Raw genomic sequence first — 16,862 nt, forward strand, 5'->3', positions numbered from 1 at the left:
CATTGAACATTATGATTGACAGTGAAATTGTTGAGTGAAATATAATTGTTTCCTTGACGCGCGGGGGGGAGAGGTTGTGGTTGAAATTATGAACATTTTGGGAGGTTATTTAACTCATGGAATTGGAGCGATGCATTTGGATCCGCTGTAGGGTGAGCTGCGCATGCGTGATTTTAAGATTCTGACCCGCAAGAAGAAACCGCTGGTAAGCTAAATTTAGTCCCAAATTGATCAGCTAATATGCATGTATATTGCTTTGACGTGCCTGCAATAAGCGCTACAGAATCCTGAAACTATAACGCTTGCAGATGGTAAGAGAATTTGTAATTTTCTTGCGGTTGACATCCAGCATGCATGAACATAATTAGTCATAAAGCTATTTGGTATCGCAAATCATTTAAGAATTCAATATATTCTGTCATTCGATAGCCTATTACATCAGGTTTCCAGAGAACTAACGGACCGCATCATAATAGGGATTTTATTTTTCTCGCCTGAATGTCATGAAACGATGTCATTCATTCGAAATCTTGCCAGGATTTTTTTTTTTTTACATTTTCACAAATTGTAGTTTTTTTTCTTAAATAGCTTCAAGGGTTTCTGATCCTCCGCCATTTTACTGCTGAATTGCTGTGTTTTTGTTAAATTAATAATATAATTATTTTGCATTGTGGCTCTACTTTCCCTTGTTATTCGAAGAGGAGCGTTGTCAAATAAAGCAGTTGACATTACAGAAAGGTCATAATAGCTCAATGAAATTGTTTATTTTAAAATAAATCATTCCTTGGATGTACTTTATCACCGATGCTGTCAAATGAGACTAAAATTCAGTAATTCCATTTTTAAGGTTTCCTCACAACAATGCAGAGAAACACAGCATTATTATTGATAAAAGGAGAAGAATGGCAGCATATCTGTACAGGAAATTGTCCAATGTATTTAGCTGTTTAGTGGTAAAAGATAAGACTGGATGCAGGGGATGCATGATATGGGGAATACATCTGAATCCTGTAACCTTTCTGGCATTCAAGACCCATAGCACCCTATATTCCAATGTCACTCCAGCTGTCATTCTAATCCTAATAAATATGTGAAATTGTGATGGTTAAACTGACATTATGATCTTTTTTTCAGAGGCAGTAAGTGAAGTCTGTCATGAGTGCCAAAGTGGAGCTGGATGTTTCAGCCAAAGAAGCAGATCCCAATCCTCCCACTGACTCCAGTGATGCCCTCTCCTCCAATGACAGCCTGTCGAAGAAGACACACCCACAGACTACCACAGCACTCATCCTGCCAGGTGAGATAAGGCCACCATGACTCTCCTGGAACTATTACACTCAATAGTGTTCCGTAATGTATTGCACCCTGAACATTCTCCAACTCAGAGATATGCTGCACATTGTCCTAAGTTTAGACAAAACAGAGGGGGGTACATACTACCCTCCTACTAGTTTCACACAGCTACATATCATATTCGCTCAGAACTTAGAAGACTGGCCACTCTCTCCCCAGCCCCTGTTCCCAGTACACAGAAGGTGGAGGTCTCTCCGGGTGCTGCTGAGGCAGGTAATGGATCCACAGCTGGAGAGGTGGAAACCCCCACTCTAGCCCCCCAGGTTGGGGGAGCCTGTAGCATCGTCCATGTACTGGAGTGGAAAGAAGGGATGGCCATCTTACCCAGCAGCAACCTTAAGGTGAATGACATCTGATGGCCATTGTATGTTATTATAAGCGTAGGGTTCTCTAGTATTAAGCATTGTTGGAGTAAAGAGGCCAGCCAGCCTGGTCTCATAGAATAGACGTAATATAGTATATGTAAATCTGGAACACTCAAATTAGAATGATATGTTCAGTTCGGTATGGTTACATAAGACAAGACAGAAGGTTACTTAGCGCAAAAACGTAAGTAGGGTGGATGGTTGGTTAGTTTGGCGCATAAAGCGAATGTTTAGCAACCCAAAGGTTGCTTGTTCAAAACTCATCACGGACAACTTTAGCTAATTAGCAACTACTTACTACTTTTTGCTACTTTGCAACTTCTTAGCATGTTAGCTAACCTTTTATCCTTAACCCCTAGCCAAACTAATGTTAGCCACCTAGCTAACGTTAGCCACAACAAATTGGAATTCATAACATCATACGTTTTGCAAATGTATAACATATTGTATGAATTGCAATTTGTAACATATTCTACAAATTCAAATTCGTAACATTTCATACAAATTGTAATTCGTAACATATCATACGGCAGGTAGCCTAGTGGTTAGAGCGTTGGGCTAGTAACCGAAAGGTTGTTCTTAACTGACTTGCCTAGAATTTGTTCTTAACTGACTTGCCTAGTTAAATAAAGGTTAAAATAAATAAAATATGAAATGGACATCCACAAATGAATGCATACAAAATGTAACATGTCATAATAATTTGGAGTGTCCTGGATTTACCCCTGAGTCCAGGTTGTGTATGCACATGGTTGAAATACAGTATGTGTATTTTTCAGTTCTGTATGAGTGACTGTGGAACACTGGAGATGATCAGCCAAGGGAAAATCAGCAGTGCTGAACCAGCAGTAATGGTGTCTGGGAAAATACCTGACTCCAAAAACAGGCCAACTAACAAAACAGGTAGGCTACAGATGAACAGTCCCTTAACTAAATCCTAATGTAAATGATCTAGCTAGTGAACTAGCAAGTTCACAACTCATATTTAATTCCAGAAATATCCTCAAAAACTACTTGCTATACTGTATGCAATCCTTTCCTGATCCCTACCTGATATAATGCCTCCGACTGTGTGATCACTCTCTCCGTAGCCGATGTGAGTAAGTTCTTTAAACAGGTCAACATTCACAAGGCCGCAGGGCCAGATGGATTACCGGACAGGTACTCAGAGCATGCGCTGACCAACTGTCAAGTGTCTTCACTGACATTTTCAACCTCTCCCTGACCGAGTCTGTAATACCTACATGTTTCAAGCAGACCACCATATTCCCTGTGCCCAAGAACGCCATGGTACCCTGCCTAAATGACTACCGACCCGTAGCACTCACGTCTATAGCCATTAAGTGCTTTGAAAGGCTGGTCATGGCTCACATTAACACCATCCCAGAAATCCTATACCCACCCCAATTCACATACCGCCTCAACAGATCCACGGATGACGTGATCTCCAATGCACTCCACACTGCCCTTTCCCACCTGGACAAAAGGAACACCTACGTGAGGATGCTATTCATTGACTACAGCTCAGTGTTCAACACCATAGTGCCCTCAAAACTATTACTAAGCTAAGGACCCTGGGACTGAACACCTCCCTCTGCAACTGGATCCTGGACTTCCTGACGGGCCGCCCCCCAGGTGGTAAGGGTAGGCAACAACGCATCTGCCACCCTGACCCTTGACACGGGATGCCTCAGGGGAAGTGCTTAGTCCCCCCCTGTACTCCCTGTTCACCCACGACTGCGTACTCCCTGTTCACCCACGACTCCATTCACATCGACAGGGCTGTAGTGGAGTGGGTCGGCTGTAGTGGAGTGGGTTGAGAGCTTCAAGTTCCTTGTCCTCCACATCACTAACAAACCATCATGGTCCAAACACATCAAGTCAGTCTTGAAGATCGCACGACAACACCTATTCCCCCTAAGGAAACTAAAAAGATTTGGCATGGGTCCTCAGATCCTCAAAAAGTTATACAGCTACACCATCGAGAGATTCCTGACTGATTGCATCACCGCTTGATATGGCAACTGCTCGGCAACCGACCGCAAGGCGCTACAGAGGGTAGTGGTTACGGCCCAGTACCATCACTGGGGCCAAGCTTCCTGCCATCCAGGACCTCTATACCAGGCAGTGTCAGAGGAAGGCCCTAAAAATTGTCAGACTCCAGCCACTCTAGTCATAGACTGTTCTCTCTGCTACCGCACAGGAAGCGGTTCCGGAGCACCAAGTCTAGGTCCAAAATGCTCCTTAACAGATTCTACCCCCAAGCCATTAGACTGCTAAACAGTCAATTGGGTCCCTGGACTATTTGTATTGTCCCCCTTTTTTCTGCTGCTGCTACTCGCTGTTTATTATCTATGCATAGTCACTTTACCCCTAACTACATATACATATTACCTCAATTACCTCAACTAACCTGTGCCACCGCACATTGACTCTGTACCGATACCCCCTGTATACAGTGCATTCGGAAAGTATTCAGACCCCTTGACTTTTACCACATTTTGTTACGTAACAGCCTTATTCTAAAATATATATTTTTTCTCCCCCTCATCCATCTACACACAATACCCCATAATGACAAGGCAAAACATATTTTTCGATTTCTTTGCAAATGCATAAAAAAACAAAAACAGAAATCACTTATATACATAAGTATTCAGACACTTTGCTATGAGACTCGAAATTGAGCTCAGGTGCATCCTGTTTCCATTGATCATCCTTAAGATGTTTCTACAACTTGATTGGAGTCCACCTGTGGTAAATTCAATTGATTGGACTTGATATGGAAAGGCACACACCTTTCTATATAAGGTAGCACAGCTGACAGTGCATGTCAGAGCAAAAACCAAGCCATGAGGTCGTAGGAATTGTCCGTAGAGCTCCAAGACAGGATTGTGTTGAGTCACAGATCTGGGAAAGGGTACCAACAATGTCTGCAGCATTGAAGGTCCCCAAGACACAGTGGCCTCCCTCATTCTAAAATGGAACAAGTTTGGAACCACCAAGACTCTTCCTAGAGCTGGCCACCCGGCCAAACTGAGCAATCGGTGGAGAAGGGCCTTGGTCAGGGAGGTGACCAAGAACCCAATGGTCAAAGTGACAGAGCTCCAGTGTTCCTCTGTGGAGATGGGAGAACCTTCCAGAAGGACAACCATCTCTGCAGCACTCCACCAATCAGGCCTTTATGGTAGAGTGGCCAGAGGGAAGCCACACCTCAGTAAAAGGCACATGACAGCCTACTTGGAGTTTGCCAAAAGGCACCTAAAGGATTCACAGACCATGAGAAACAAGATTCTCTGGTCTGATGAAACCAAGATTGAACTCTATGGCCTGAATGCCAGGCGTCACGTCTGGAGGAAACCTGCCACCATCCCTACTGTGAAGCATGGTGGTGGCAGCATCATGCTCTAGGGATGTTTTTCAGCGGCAGGGACTGAGAGACTAGTCAGGATCAAGGGAAAGGTGAATGGAGCATAGTACAGAAAGATCCTTGATGAAAACCTGCTCCAGAATGCTCAGGACCTCAGACTGGGGCGAAGGTTCACCTTCCAACAGGACAACCACCCTAAGCACACAGCCAAGATAACGCAGGAGTTGCTTTGGGACAAGTCTCTGAATGTGCTTGCCAGAGACAGAGCGAGCCAGAGCCCGGACTTGAACCCGATCAAACATCTCTGGAGAGACCTGCAAATAGCTGTGCAGTGACACTACCCACCCAACCTGACAGAGCTTGAGAGGATCTGCAGAGAAGAATGGGAGAAACTTCCCAAATACAGGTGTGTCAAGCTTGTAGTGTCATACCCAAGAAGACTCGAGGCTGTAAACACTGCCAAAGTACTGAGTAAAGGATCTGAATACTTATGTAAATGTGATATTTCAGTTTATTTTTAATACATTTAATACAATCTGATTTTGCTTTGTCATTATGAGGTATTGTGTGTAGATTGATGAGGGGAAAAAACTATTTCATCCATTTTAGAATAAGGTTGTAACGTAACAGAATGTGGAAAAAGTCAAGGGGTCTGAATACTTCCCGAATGTACTGTATATCCTCGTTATTACTTTTTTTCTTTAGTTTATTTTATTTTGCATATATTTTTTTAGCAAATATTGTTTTACTTTAAAACAAATTCAGTATTGTTTGTTAAGGGCTTGTAAGTAAGCATTTCAAGGTATGCTTACTTACAAGTGCCGAATACCTGTTGTATTCGGCGCATGTGACAAATAAAATTTGATTTGATTCCATTGTAGATATGGTGTCTCCTCTCAGCTCTGTGGGTGGTGTGGCTGTGGAACAAGAGAGGCCCATCAAGATTGAGCCTAAGACCCAGGGAGGGCCAGGACAACAAGAGAGCTGTGATCCTATGGCACAGAGAACCTACCCAGAGCAGCTACGCAGGGAGCCTATGACTGACAAGTAAGTACTGAAGACTGAAGCCTTTCCACACTTTAGAAAGTCAATTTTTATGAAACATCCTTTTACCATAGAAAGTGCAATTCATGCTAAATTAAAATCATACTGTGGATGCTCAGACACAAAACAAACAAACTACAGGAAGATATTAACCACCATGCAGAAGATGTAACGTAGGTCATAGGTAGCCTAAGGCAAAGCTTTGTAGTGGACTCAACTATTCTCTTATCTGTCCCTTAGGAGGGGGGGAGGCACAGATAAGATTCCCGGGGGCAGGGTAGCATCTCTGGACCCTGAGCTGCTGAAACCCATGAAGAAGAGGAAGAGGAAGGACTACCTGAGTCCGTCAGAGGAAGAATCTGAGCTGGATGGAATGGTGGGAAAGCCTCGAGTGTCACTTCATCTCACATAAAGCGCGCACAATTTAGTAGCATATTTTGTTGTTGTAATAAGTAAATGATCTCACATGTACGTGAGGATGTTATGCATCAATCAATTTTTTTGTTCAGTATGACCATTCATAGTGTAGGCACTATGTCTTTGTTGTCGTAAATCTGTGTGTTGTATTTGTGGTTCTAGGATTACTTGAAGACAGAAAGCAGACACAACAAAACAGGTAAGAATCAGCTAAATTGCATTAAAAATATATATATATTCAAGTCATATTTCAGTTGTCAGAACTCCCATAAGCTTTATGTTGTGTTTTCTGTCTGTGTACAACAGGTGCTGTTGAAGTCCATATGGATCTGTGGACATGGGGACAGTATCTGGAGGAGACCAAAGCAGTGGCAGCTCCGGCCAAACTCTTTCAAGAGGTGGGTTTTATTCTCTTTGGGTACATACTAAATGAGAGAACAAAAGTTGATATTCTTTGCAAATTAAAGTGGGTGTGAGTGGGCTTGTGGGCGTGCGTGCATGTGTATATGGCTGTGCTTTTCTTACTATGCCCCCTGTATTTTCAGTCTCAGAGAGTCCCGCAGTGCAAAAGCAGCTTCCGCCAAGGCATGAAGTTAGAGGGCATCGACCCCCAGCACCCCTCCATGTACTTTGTTCTGACTGTGGCTGAGGTACTGTGTGCATCGCTGCTCAACCTACAGTCGCATGCTCTTTGAGGTTTGCTTCTACCTCTCTCCCTGTCCTGACTGTTTTGTTTTCCGTACACACTATACACACCCTGACTGTACACACTGATTAATCCTCAGAGAGAGAGATGGATCCACATAACTGAGGGAAAGACACGGAGAGAGAGATTTGGGGAGACACAGTTTGACTTCTGTCTGTCTTGTCCTGTTTGTAGATTTGTGGCTACAGGCTGCGTCTCCATTTTGACGGCTACTCAGACTGTCATGACTTCTGGGTAAATGCCAACTGCCCCGACATCCACCCGGCGGGATGGTGTGAGAGCACTGGACACAAACTCTACACCCCCAAAGATAAGAGTACACTGGGCTTTGGTTTGGGGTTGGGCTGCACTTTGGACACTGATTAGTTTTATATTCACATTTTGAATGTGGCACAGATCATTCGCCCAAGCATCTAAAGTATGTCATTCATAAAGTAACTAATGAGAATGTCCTTATTGGAGTAGTGGTCCAGGAAAATGTCCACATCATATGTTTGTGTCTGTTTGTGCCACAGGCTGCAAAGAGGAGGAGTTCTCCTGGGCCAGCTACCTGAAAATGAGTAAAGCACAAGTTGCCCCTAAAGAGGTGTTTGCCAGCCCTGGAAGAGTAAGTATAAGCATGACTCTTATCCTCAATCAGTGGTATGCATCTGCCTGAAGTAAGTAACTGTAAGCGGCTAATGTGGTGCGTTTGTGTTGCTGGCCCCCTGGTCAGACGGATACGGAGTGTGGTTTTGAGGTGGGCATGAAGCTGGAGGCGGTCGACCGCATGAACCCCTCTCTCATCTGCGTGGCGACCGTGACCGACGTGGTGGACGACCGCTTCCTGGTTCACTTTGATAACTGGGACGACACGTACGACTACTGGTGAGGCCATTTTTCATGTCTTTTTCATGGCTTCTCTAAATTATGAACTGTGCTGTTTTACTAGCCATGATGCCATGATTTAAATTCTAATCTGATTGGTTGATGTTGCATTACCCCATCCAGGTGTGATGCCAGCAGTCCATACATCCATCCTATTGGCTGGTGCCAAGAGAGGAGCCTCCCCCTCACGCCGCCTCAAGGTGACTGACAAAGTTCTAAGATATGACTATAGGTCTAATAAGTGAACTATAGGGAATGCAGTGGAATTTCACACACACCTATGAGCTAGATCCCATGTGCCCCATCTGTTCTGTCAGATTACCCAGACCCAGGCAGGTTCTCCTGGCCAAGGTACCTCGACGAGACTGGCTCTACCGCCGTTTCTGCTGAGGCTTTTAAAGTGGTGAGTACTAAAGACTTGTTGCAATGACATGAACATGGGTGAATACATTTTATTTGACTTGAATCCTTTTTGGTGGGGTAAAGTGTAGTTGTGGACATAATTGCTGTTATGAGTTAATGAGTTGAAATCAGATTAACTATAGGGACTAAGTGGCGCTGTGTGATGATGATGTGACCCTCCCCTCTGCAGCGTCCTGCCCATTGCTTCCAGGCTCAGATGAAGCTGGAGGTGGTGGACAAAAGGAGCCCCGGCCTGATACGGGTGGCCACAGTGGAGGAGGTCGACACCCACCGCATTAAGGTCAACCAGTAGTGTGTGTGTTAGGGATGCACGGGTCAGCTGTTTGATCACCCACCCGCAATTGCAAATAACCCTTCTGCAACCGTTCGACTATACACTGAGTGTACAAAACATTAAGCTGCTATTTCCATGACATAAACTGACCAGGTGAATCCAGGTGAAGGATACAGTGCATTCGGAAAGTATTCAGACCACTTGACTTTTTACACACTTTGTTACGTTACAGCCTGATACAATTTAATTTAAAAAATGTTTTTCCCTCATCGATCTACACACAATACCCCATAATGACAATGCAAAAACGTTTTTGCAAATTTATTTCTTTTTAAACACGGAAATATCAAATTTACATAAGTATTCAGACCCTTTACTCAGTACTTTGTTGAAGCATCTTTGGCAGCGTTTACAGCCTTGCGTCTTAGGTATGACGCTAGAAGCTTGGCACACCTGTATTTGGGGAGTTTATCCCATTCTTCTCTGTAGATCCTGTCAAGCTCTGTCAGGTTGGATGGAGAGGGTCACTGCAAAGTTATTTTCAGGTCTCTCCAGAGATGTTTGATAGGATTCAAGTCCGGACTCTGGCTGGGCAACTCAAGGATATTGAGACTTGTCCTGAAGCCACTCCTGCTTTATCTTGGCTGTGTGCTTAGGGTGGTTGTCCTGTTGGAAGGTGAACCTTCGCCCTAGTCTGAGGTCCTGAGCGCTTTGGAGCAGGTTTTCATCAATGATCTCTCTGTACTTTGCTTCGTTCATCTNGTGGTTGTTCTGTTGGAAGGTGAACCTTCGCCCTAGTCTGAGGTCCTGAGCGCTTTGGAGCAGGTTTTCATCAATGATCTCTCTGTACTTTGCTTTGTTCATCTTTACCTCGATCCTGACTAGTCTCCCAGTCCCTAGCTCCGAACGAAATCCCCACAGCATGATGCTAACACCACCATGCTTCACCGTAGGGATGGTGCCAGGTTTCCTCCAGACGTGACGCTTGGCATTCAGGCCAAAGAGTTCAATCTTGGTTTCATCAGACCAGAGAATCTTGTTTCTCATGGTCAGAGTCCTTTAGGTGCCTTTTAGCAAACTCCAAGCGGGCTGTCATGTGCCTTTTACTGAGGAGTGGTTTCCGTCTGGCCACTCTACCATAAAGGCCTGATTGGTGGAGTGCTGCAGAGATGGTTGTCCTTCTGGAAGGTTCTCCCATCTCCACAGTTCTTAACTGACTTGCCTAGTTAAATAAAGGTAAAATATATTTTTTCAATTGTTTTTTTTTTATACATTTGCAAAACTTTCTAAAAACCTGTTTTAGTTTTGTCATAATGGGGTATTTTGTGCAGATTGATGAGAACACTTTTTAATTAAATACATTTTAAAATAAGGCTGTAACGTATCAGAATCTGGAAAAAGTCAAGGGGTCTGAATACTTTCCGAATGCACTATATGATCCCATATTGATGTCACTTGTTAAATCCACTTCACTCAGTGTAGATGAAGGGGAGGAGACCGGTTAAAGAAGGATTTTTAAGCCTTGAGACAATTGAGACATGGATTGTGTATGTGTGCCATTCAGAGGGTGAATGGGAAAGACAAAACGATTTAAGTGCCTTTGAATGGGGTATGGTAGTAGGTCCCTGGTGCACCGGTTTGTGTGAAGAACTGCAACGCTGCTGGGTTTTTCACGCTCAACAGTTTCCCGTGTGTATCAAGAATGCTCTACCACCCAAAGGACATCCAGCCAACTTGACAACAGTGGGAAGCATTGGAGTCAACATGGGCCAGCATCCCTGTGGAACGCTTTCGGCACCTTGTTGAGTCCATGCCCCGACGAATTGAGGCAGTTCTGAGGGGAGGAACTCAATATTAGGAAGGTGTTCCTCATTTTTGGTATACTCAGTGTATGTGATAAAGTGAAAATCTGAGGCCCGCACTCGACCCTAACCCACATACAGTTGAAGTCGGAAGTTTACATACATTTTTCCAACCACTCCACACATTTCTTGTTAACAAACTATAGTTTTGGCAAGTCGGTTAGGACATCTACTTTGTGCATGACAAGTAATTTTTCCAACAATTATTTACAGACAGATTATTTCACTTATAATTCACTGTATCACAATTCCAGTGGGTCAGAAGTTTACATACACTAAGTTGTCTGTGCCTTTAAACAGTTTGGAAAATTCCAGAATATGATGTCATGGCTTTAGAAGCTTCTGATAGGCTAATTGACATAATTTGAGTAAATTGTAGGTGTACCTGTGGATGTATTTCAAGGCCTACCTTCAAACTCAGTGCCTTTTTGCGTGACATCATGGGAAAATCAAAAGAAATTAGCCAAGACCTCAGAAAAGAAATTGTAGACCTCCACAAGTCTGGTTCATCCTTGGGAGCAATTTCCAAACGCCTGAAGGTACCACGTTCATCTGTACAAACAATAGTACACAAGTATAAACACCATGGGACCACGCAGCCGTCATACCTCTCAGGAAGGAGACACGTTCTGTCTCCTAGAGGTGAACGTGCTTTGGTGTGAAAAGTGCAAATCAATCCCAGAACAACAGCAAATGACCTTGTGAAGATGCTGGAGGAAACAGCTACAAAAGTATCTATATCCACAGTAAAACGAGTCCTATATCGACATAACCTGAAAGGCCGCTGAGCAAGGAAGAAACCACTGCTCCAAAACCGTGATTAAACAAGCCAGACTATGGTTTGCAACTGCACATGGAGACAAAGATCGTACTTTTTGGAGAAATGTCCTCTGGTCTGATGAAACAAATTTTTTACTGTTTGGCCATAATGATCATCGTTATGTTTGGAGGAAAAGGGGGGAGGCTTGCAAGCCGAAGAACACCATCCTAACCGTGAAGAACGGGGGTGGCAGCATCATGTTGTGGGGGTGCTTTGTTGCAGGAGGGACTGGTGCACTTCTCAAAATAGATGTCATCATGAGGCAGGAAATTATGTGGATATATTGAAGCAACATCTCGACATCAGTCAGGAAGTTAAAGCTTGGTCGCAAATGGGTCTTCCAAATGGACAATGACCCCAAGCATACTTCAAAGTTGTGGCAAAATGTCTTAAGGACAACAAAGTCAAGGTATTGGAGAGGCCATCACAAAGCCCTGACCTCAAACCTATAGAAAATTTGTGGCCAGAACTGAGAAAGTGTATGCGAGCAAGGAGGCTTACAAACCTGACTCAGTTACACCAGCTCTGTCAGGAGGAATGGGCCAAAATTCAAGTAGCCTTCCAAGCAAATTCAGGTAGCCTTCCAAGCTTGTGGAAGGCTACCTGAAACGTTTGACCCAAGTTAAACAACTTAAAGGCAATGCTACCAAATACTAATTGAGTTTATGTAAACTTCTGACCCACTGGGAATGTGATGAAAGAAATAAAAGCTGAAATAAATAATTCTCTACTATTATTCTGACATTTCACATTCTTCAAATAAAGTGGTGATCCTAAGATGGGGAATTTTTACTAGGTTTAAATGTCAGAAATTGTGAAAAACTGAGTTTAAATGTATTTGGCTAAGGTGTATGTGAACTTCCGACTTCAACTGTATATCGAAAATGCGCTGTACAGTTCCCTGTTTTTCTTTCGAACATTTATTGAACAATGATGTTTTTCTTCAACATTTCTTAATTTACTTATTGAATATTTAGGTCTATTGAACAGTATCCTAATGTTTTTCTTAAACCAAAAATGTCAAACAATTTCCTAAATTGACGCCTTGCGCATGGTTTTTATGACCAGGATTGGGGATTGCCGTGTATTTGGCGCTCGTTAGTCTCTAAAGCTTAGATTTATGCACTAATGCCAGATAAAAAACAACGAAAGAAAAACCTCAAAGTAGCCTATAGATATGAATGAATTTTTTGATACAGTGTCTTTTTTTTGTTACCAGCCCTTCAACCACACAATATTTCATGACCCTAAACCCGCACGCTCGTGGATATAACACGGGGACTACAGGTTATGAGTCAATCTGTGTCTTGCGGTTGTATGTGCCAGTGCCACTACTACACTCCCGTAACTATGTCATATTATACCATACTCCCACAGATCCATTTTGATGGCTGGAGTCATATGTATGATGAGTGGATGGACTCGGACCACCCTGACACCCACCCGGTTGGCTGGTGTGAGAGTACGGGTCACCCGCTAAAAATCCCACCCCCTGAGTCCAACAAAACCCAACACCTTGGTAACAGATACCATACTTCTCTGACTCTACTTCACCTTGATATGAGTGCTTACATGTTCGGTTTGATGACGTTGAGCTCTGTGTTTGTTTGTGTGTGTGTTTTAATAAGACCCCAGGGAGCCTGCAACCACAGGCCAGTCCAGTTTCTCCTCCATGCCTTGCAAAGTAATCAGCCACTCCAGATCCACCAAGTACAGCTTCCATCACAGGTCAGTACTCGCCAGAAACAGGTCTCTGAAATGCCTATATAGCAGTACATGTGAGTAGATGATTTCCATACCAACCTTATGATTATGTTATCATGATGTTATAATGAAGTCAAACCTACTTTTTGAAACAGGAAGTGTCCGACGCCTGGATGTGATGGCTCGGGTCATGTGACTGGGCGGTTCACAGCGCATCACTGTCTGTCAGGCTGCCCATTGGCTGAGCGAAACCAGGGTAGACTCAAAACCGACCTATCAGATACAGAGGGGAGCGGAGCCAAGCGGAACATCTTAATCTTTGGCCAAAGGACCAAAAAGTCCCGGTACCATGGCAGGTAAGCCTCATGTTAACAGTGGTTAAGGCTGTTATAGTCGTGGTGGTATATTGCTGTAACCTCTGCTACTGTAGCCCCCCTTCACACCAGTTTCTCACTTTCTCTATTGTCAGGATTGGTCGTCCCCCCAAGTATAGAAAAAGCCAGCATAGAGGTTACCAGAGTGAGTATCACAGTTTTATGCTCTGTACACATACATACTGTGTCCATTTATGTCTATGGCCACACTCTGATTATATATAGCCTCAGTATGAGTTTACTGCATCCTATATACAGTATTCTGTGTGTATGTGTTACATGCGTTAATATGTTTGATTTTGTGTGTGCTGACGTATATGTGTGTGTTTTCCTGTGTTGCAGCGATAGCCCCAGAGGGTATGTGCCCATCTCTGTTCATGTCTGCCCTGTCGGCCCACCCGGACCGAACCCTGTCTCTGTGCTGGGAGCAACACTGCAAACTGCTGCCGGGCGTCCAGGGCATCCATGCTACACAGGTGGCAGCATGGACTGTGGAGGAGGTGAGAGCTGTAAAACTCACCCTGAGGTTAAAGTTCTCCGTCACTGCAACAGATTCCCAGTTTGAGGGGGGATTATGATTTTGGGTTAAGAATAAATAAAAACACTCCAGGCCACACCTGAACATCTAAAACTAGACAAAACGTATGTAGACAGGATAATGAACCTATAATGAACCTTTTCAAATAAAATGGATGCACTCACTACTTACTGTAAGTCGCTCTGGATAACAGCGTCTGCTAAATGACTTAAATGTAAATAACTGCCCATTTTCTGGCCCGCAAATGGATTTTGACAAACACATCGGTTGTAAAAAATCTGTGCGGCCCTCGGTGGAATTTTGAAATCCTGATGCGGCCCTCAAGCTGAGATCGACTTGACTTGCCTGTACTTACCCCTATTTATCTTTGGCTTCAACAAACGGGTGAATCAGAGTACATTGATAACTCTTTGTGTTCTGTGTAACAGGTCTTTGGATTTGTCCAGAAACTGACTGGTTGTGAAGAACAAGCCTGTGTCTTCAAAGAGGAAGTGAGTACGATGTTAATTGATAATTAAGTATGAACTAATGAAACAAACAAGAGCCCATTTAGAACAGCTAAGTCAAGTCATTTAAGTTACATTCTGTTGTCCTCTATTGTTGTTTTTTATTTTTTATTTTTTTATTTTAATTTATTTTAAATTGTATCCCCTTTTCTCCCCAATTTTCGTGGTATCCAATCGCTAGTAATTACTATCTTGTCTCATCGCTACAACTCCCGTACGGGCTCGGGAGAGACGAAGGTCGAAAGCCACGCGTCCTCCGAAGCACAACCCAACCAAGCCGCACTGCTTCTTAAAGACAGCGCGCCTCCAACCCGGAAGCCAGCCGCACCAATGTGTCGGAGGAAACACCGTGCACCTGGCCCCCTTGGTTAGCACGCACTGCGCCCGGCCCGCCACAGGAGTCGCTGGAGCGCGATGAGACAAGGATATCCCTACCGGCCAAACCCTCCCTAACCGGGACGACGCTAGACCAATTGTGCGTCGCCCCACGGACCTCCCGGTCGCGGCCGGCTGCGACAGAGCCTGGGCGCGAACCCAGAGACTCTGGTGGCGCAGCTAGCACTGCGATGCAGTGCCCTAGACCACTGCGCCCCCCGGGAGGCCCTATTGTTGTTTTGTTTGTATGAGAAACTTTTTTATATTCCTGTGATTGAGAGTTTCTTGTATATTTCTCCTCAGATGATTGACGGGGAGGCCTTCCTATTACTGACACAAACTGACATCGTCAAAATCATGAACATCAAACTTGGTCCCGCCCTCAAGATCTCCAACGCCATTTTAATGTTCAAGAGTATTGACGAAGGCCTCAAGTGATCCTGTCCCCACTCGGCCAGAGACTCCGTGACTAATCATCATGTGCCAAAATCATCCAGAACCCTACCCCTGTTATGTGTTTGGTGTTCAGTACCCATCAGAGAGAGAACAGGAGAGGGGACTGAGAGATGAAAGTGGGGTGAGAGTGGAAAAGAGATGGGGACAGAACTGAGAAAGATAAATAAGAAGTGTAAGCAAATGTTTTTATAAGGTTGCTTCACTGCTCGTGCAATAAAATTAGTAAAATCTTACCTGAAAGTGTAAGGAGCGTCGAAAGATAAACTTTTGTCATTTATGCAAAATATATGGAATTATTTATGTGGGATGATGTTTTACTGCAATTTTTTGTCACAGATTTGAAATCCAGGGGGATTTTATGCTGCTGTTCCTATACTTGGTCACTAGATACAGCATATGGACAGTTTCTAAGACCAGAAAAGGTTTAAAGTTTCTCAAGTATTGATTTTATGTGAGATAAATTCTAAATCATGTTTGAAAATATGAACTTTGTTTGGAACATTTGAAAAGGTTTACATTTTCAGTCAGAAATATCAAGATATCTGGGGGATTTATTGTTTTGAATCATTTTTATATTTTATGCACTGTATTTAAATATAATCTTACAAGGGCTCCAGGATTCCTATAGCTATATTTCTCTCTGGTGGGCAAACTGTGTCACGATATTCTTGGATCAAAATCGTTCATTCCGTATGTACAAATAAATGTCCAATTCAATCTCTTGTCTTGACTTCAGTTGATTGGTGATGATGAAGTAAGTTCAATTCAAAATACTTGATCTTTATTAAATTGTGTATGTCTGCACAGAGGGTAGTGCATACGGCAAGTGCTACTTTTTTGACTCATCACATAAGCTGCTGCTACTGTTTATTATCAATCCTGTTTCATAGTCATATTATTCCTAGTTAAATGTACGTACAGTGCCTTCAGAAAGTATTCATACCCTTTGACTTATTCTACATTTCGTTGTGTTACAGCCTGAATTCAAAATTGATTAAATAGATTTTTGTATATTAAACATGAAATACAGAAATATGTCATTTACATAAGTATTCACACCCCTGAGTCAATACATCACTTTTGGCAGTGATTACAGCTGTGAGTTTTTGGATTGTACAATATTTACCCATTATTATTTTCAAAATGTTTCAAACTCTGTCAAATTGGTTGTTGATCATTGCTAAACAACCAACTTGCCATAGATTTTCAAGCAGATTTAAGACAAAACTGTAACTCGGGCACTCAGGAACATTCACTGCTTTCTTGGTAAGCAACTCCAGTGTATATTTAGCCTTGTGTTTATTGTCCCGCTGAAAAGTGACTTCATCTCCCAGTGTCTGGTGGAAAACAGACTGAACAAGATTTTCCTCTAGGAGTTTGCCTGTGCTTAGCTTCATCGCGTTTTTTT

General features: G+C 43.3%; 1 protein-coding gene across 1 annotated transcript; it reads left to right on the plus strand.

Moving 5' to 3' along the window:
* Positions 1-148: 148 nt before the first annotated feature.
* Positions 149-16,171, plus strand: LOC111976248 (lethal(3)malignant brain tumor-like protein 1). Its single transcript, XM_070447857.1, has 22 exons — positions 149-205; positions 1,135-1,297; positions 1,513-1,694; positions 2,498-2,621; positions 5,970-6,135; positions 6,373-6,508; positions 6,712-6,748; positions 6,856-6,947; positions 7,095-7,199; positions 7,430-7,586; positions 7,771-7,862; positions 7,971-8,122; positions 8,246-8,322; positions 8,440-8,525; positions 8,715-8,825; positions 12,879-13,020; positions 13,130-13,229; positions 13,361-13,561; positions 13,675-13,724; positions 13,922-14,079; positions 14,546-14,608; positions 15,302-16,171. Exons 2-22 carry the CDS (start codon positions 1,156-1,158, stop codon positions 15,434-15,436), a joined length of 2,508 nt encoding a protein of 835 aa, XP_070303958.1. The 5' UTR covers positions 149-205; positions 1,135-1,155; the 3' UTR covers positions 15,437-16,171.
* The last annotated feature ends 691 nt before the right edge of the window (positions 16,172-16,862 follow it).

The sequence above is a fragment of the Salvelinus sp. IW2-2015 genome, linkage group LG17, assembly GCF_002910315.2.
Source record: "Salvelinus sp. IW2-2015 linkage group LG17, ASM291031v2, whole genome shotgun sequence".
NCBI classification, from domain to species: Eukaryota; Metazoa; Chordata; class Actinopteri; order Salmoniformes; family Salmonidae; genus Salvelinus; species Salvelinus sp. IW2-2015.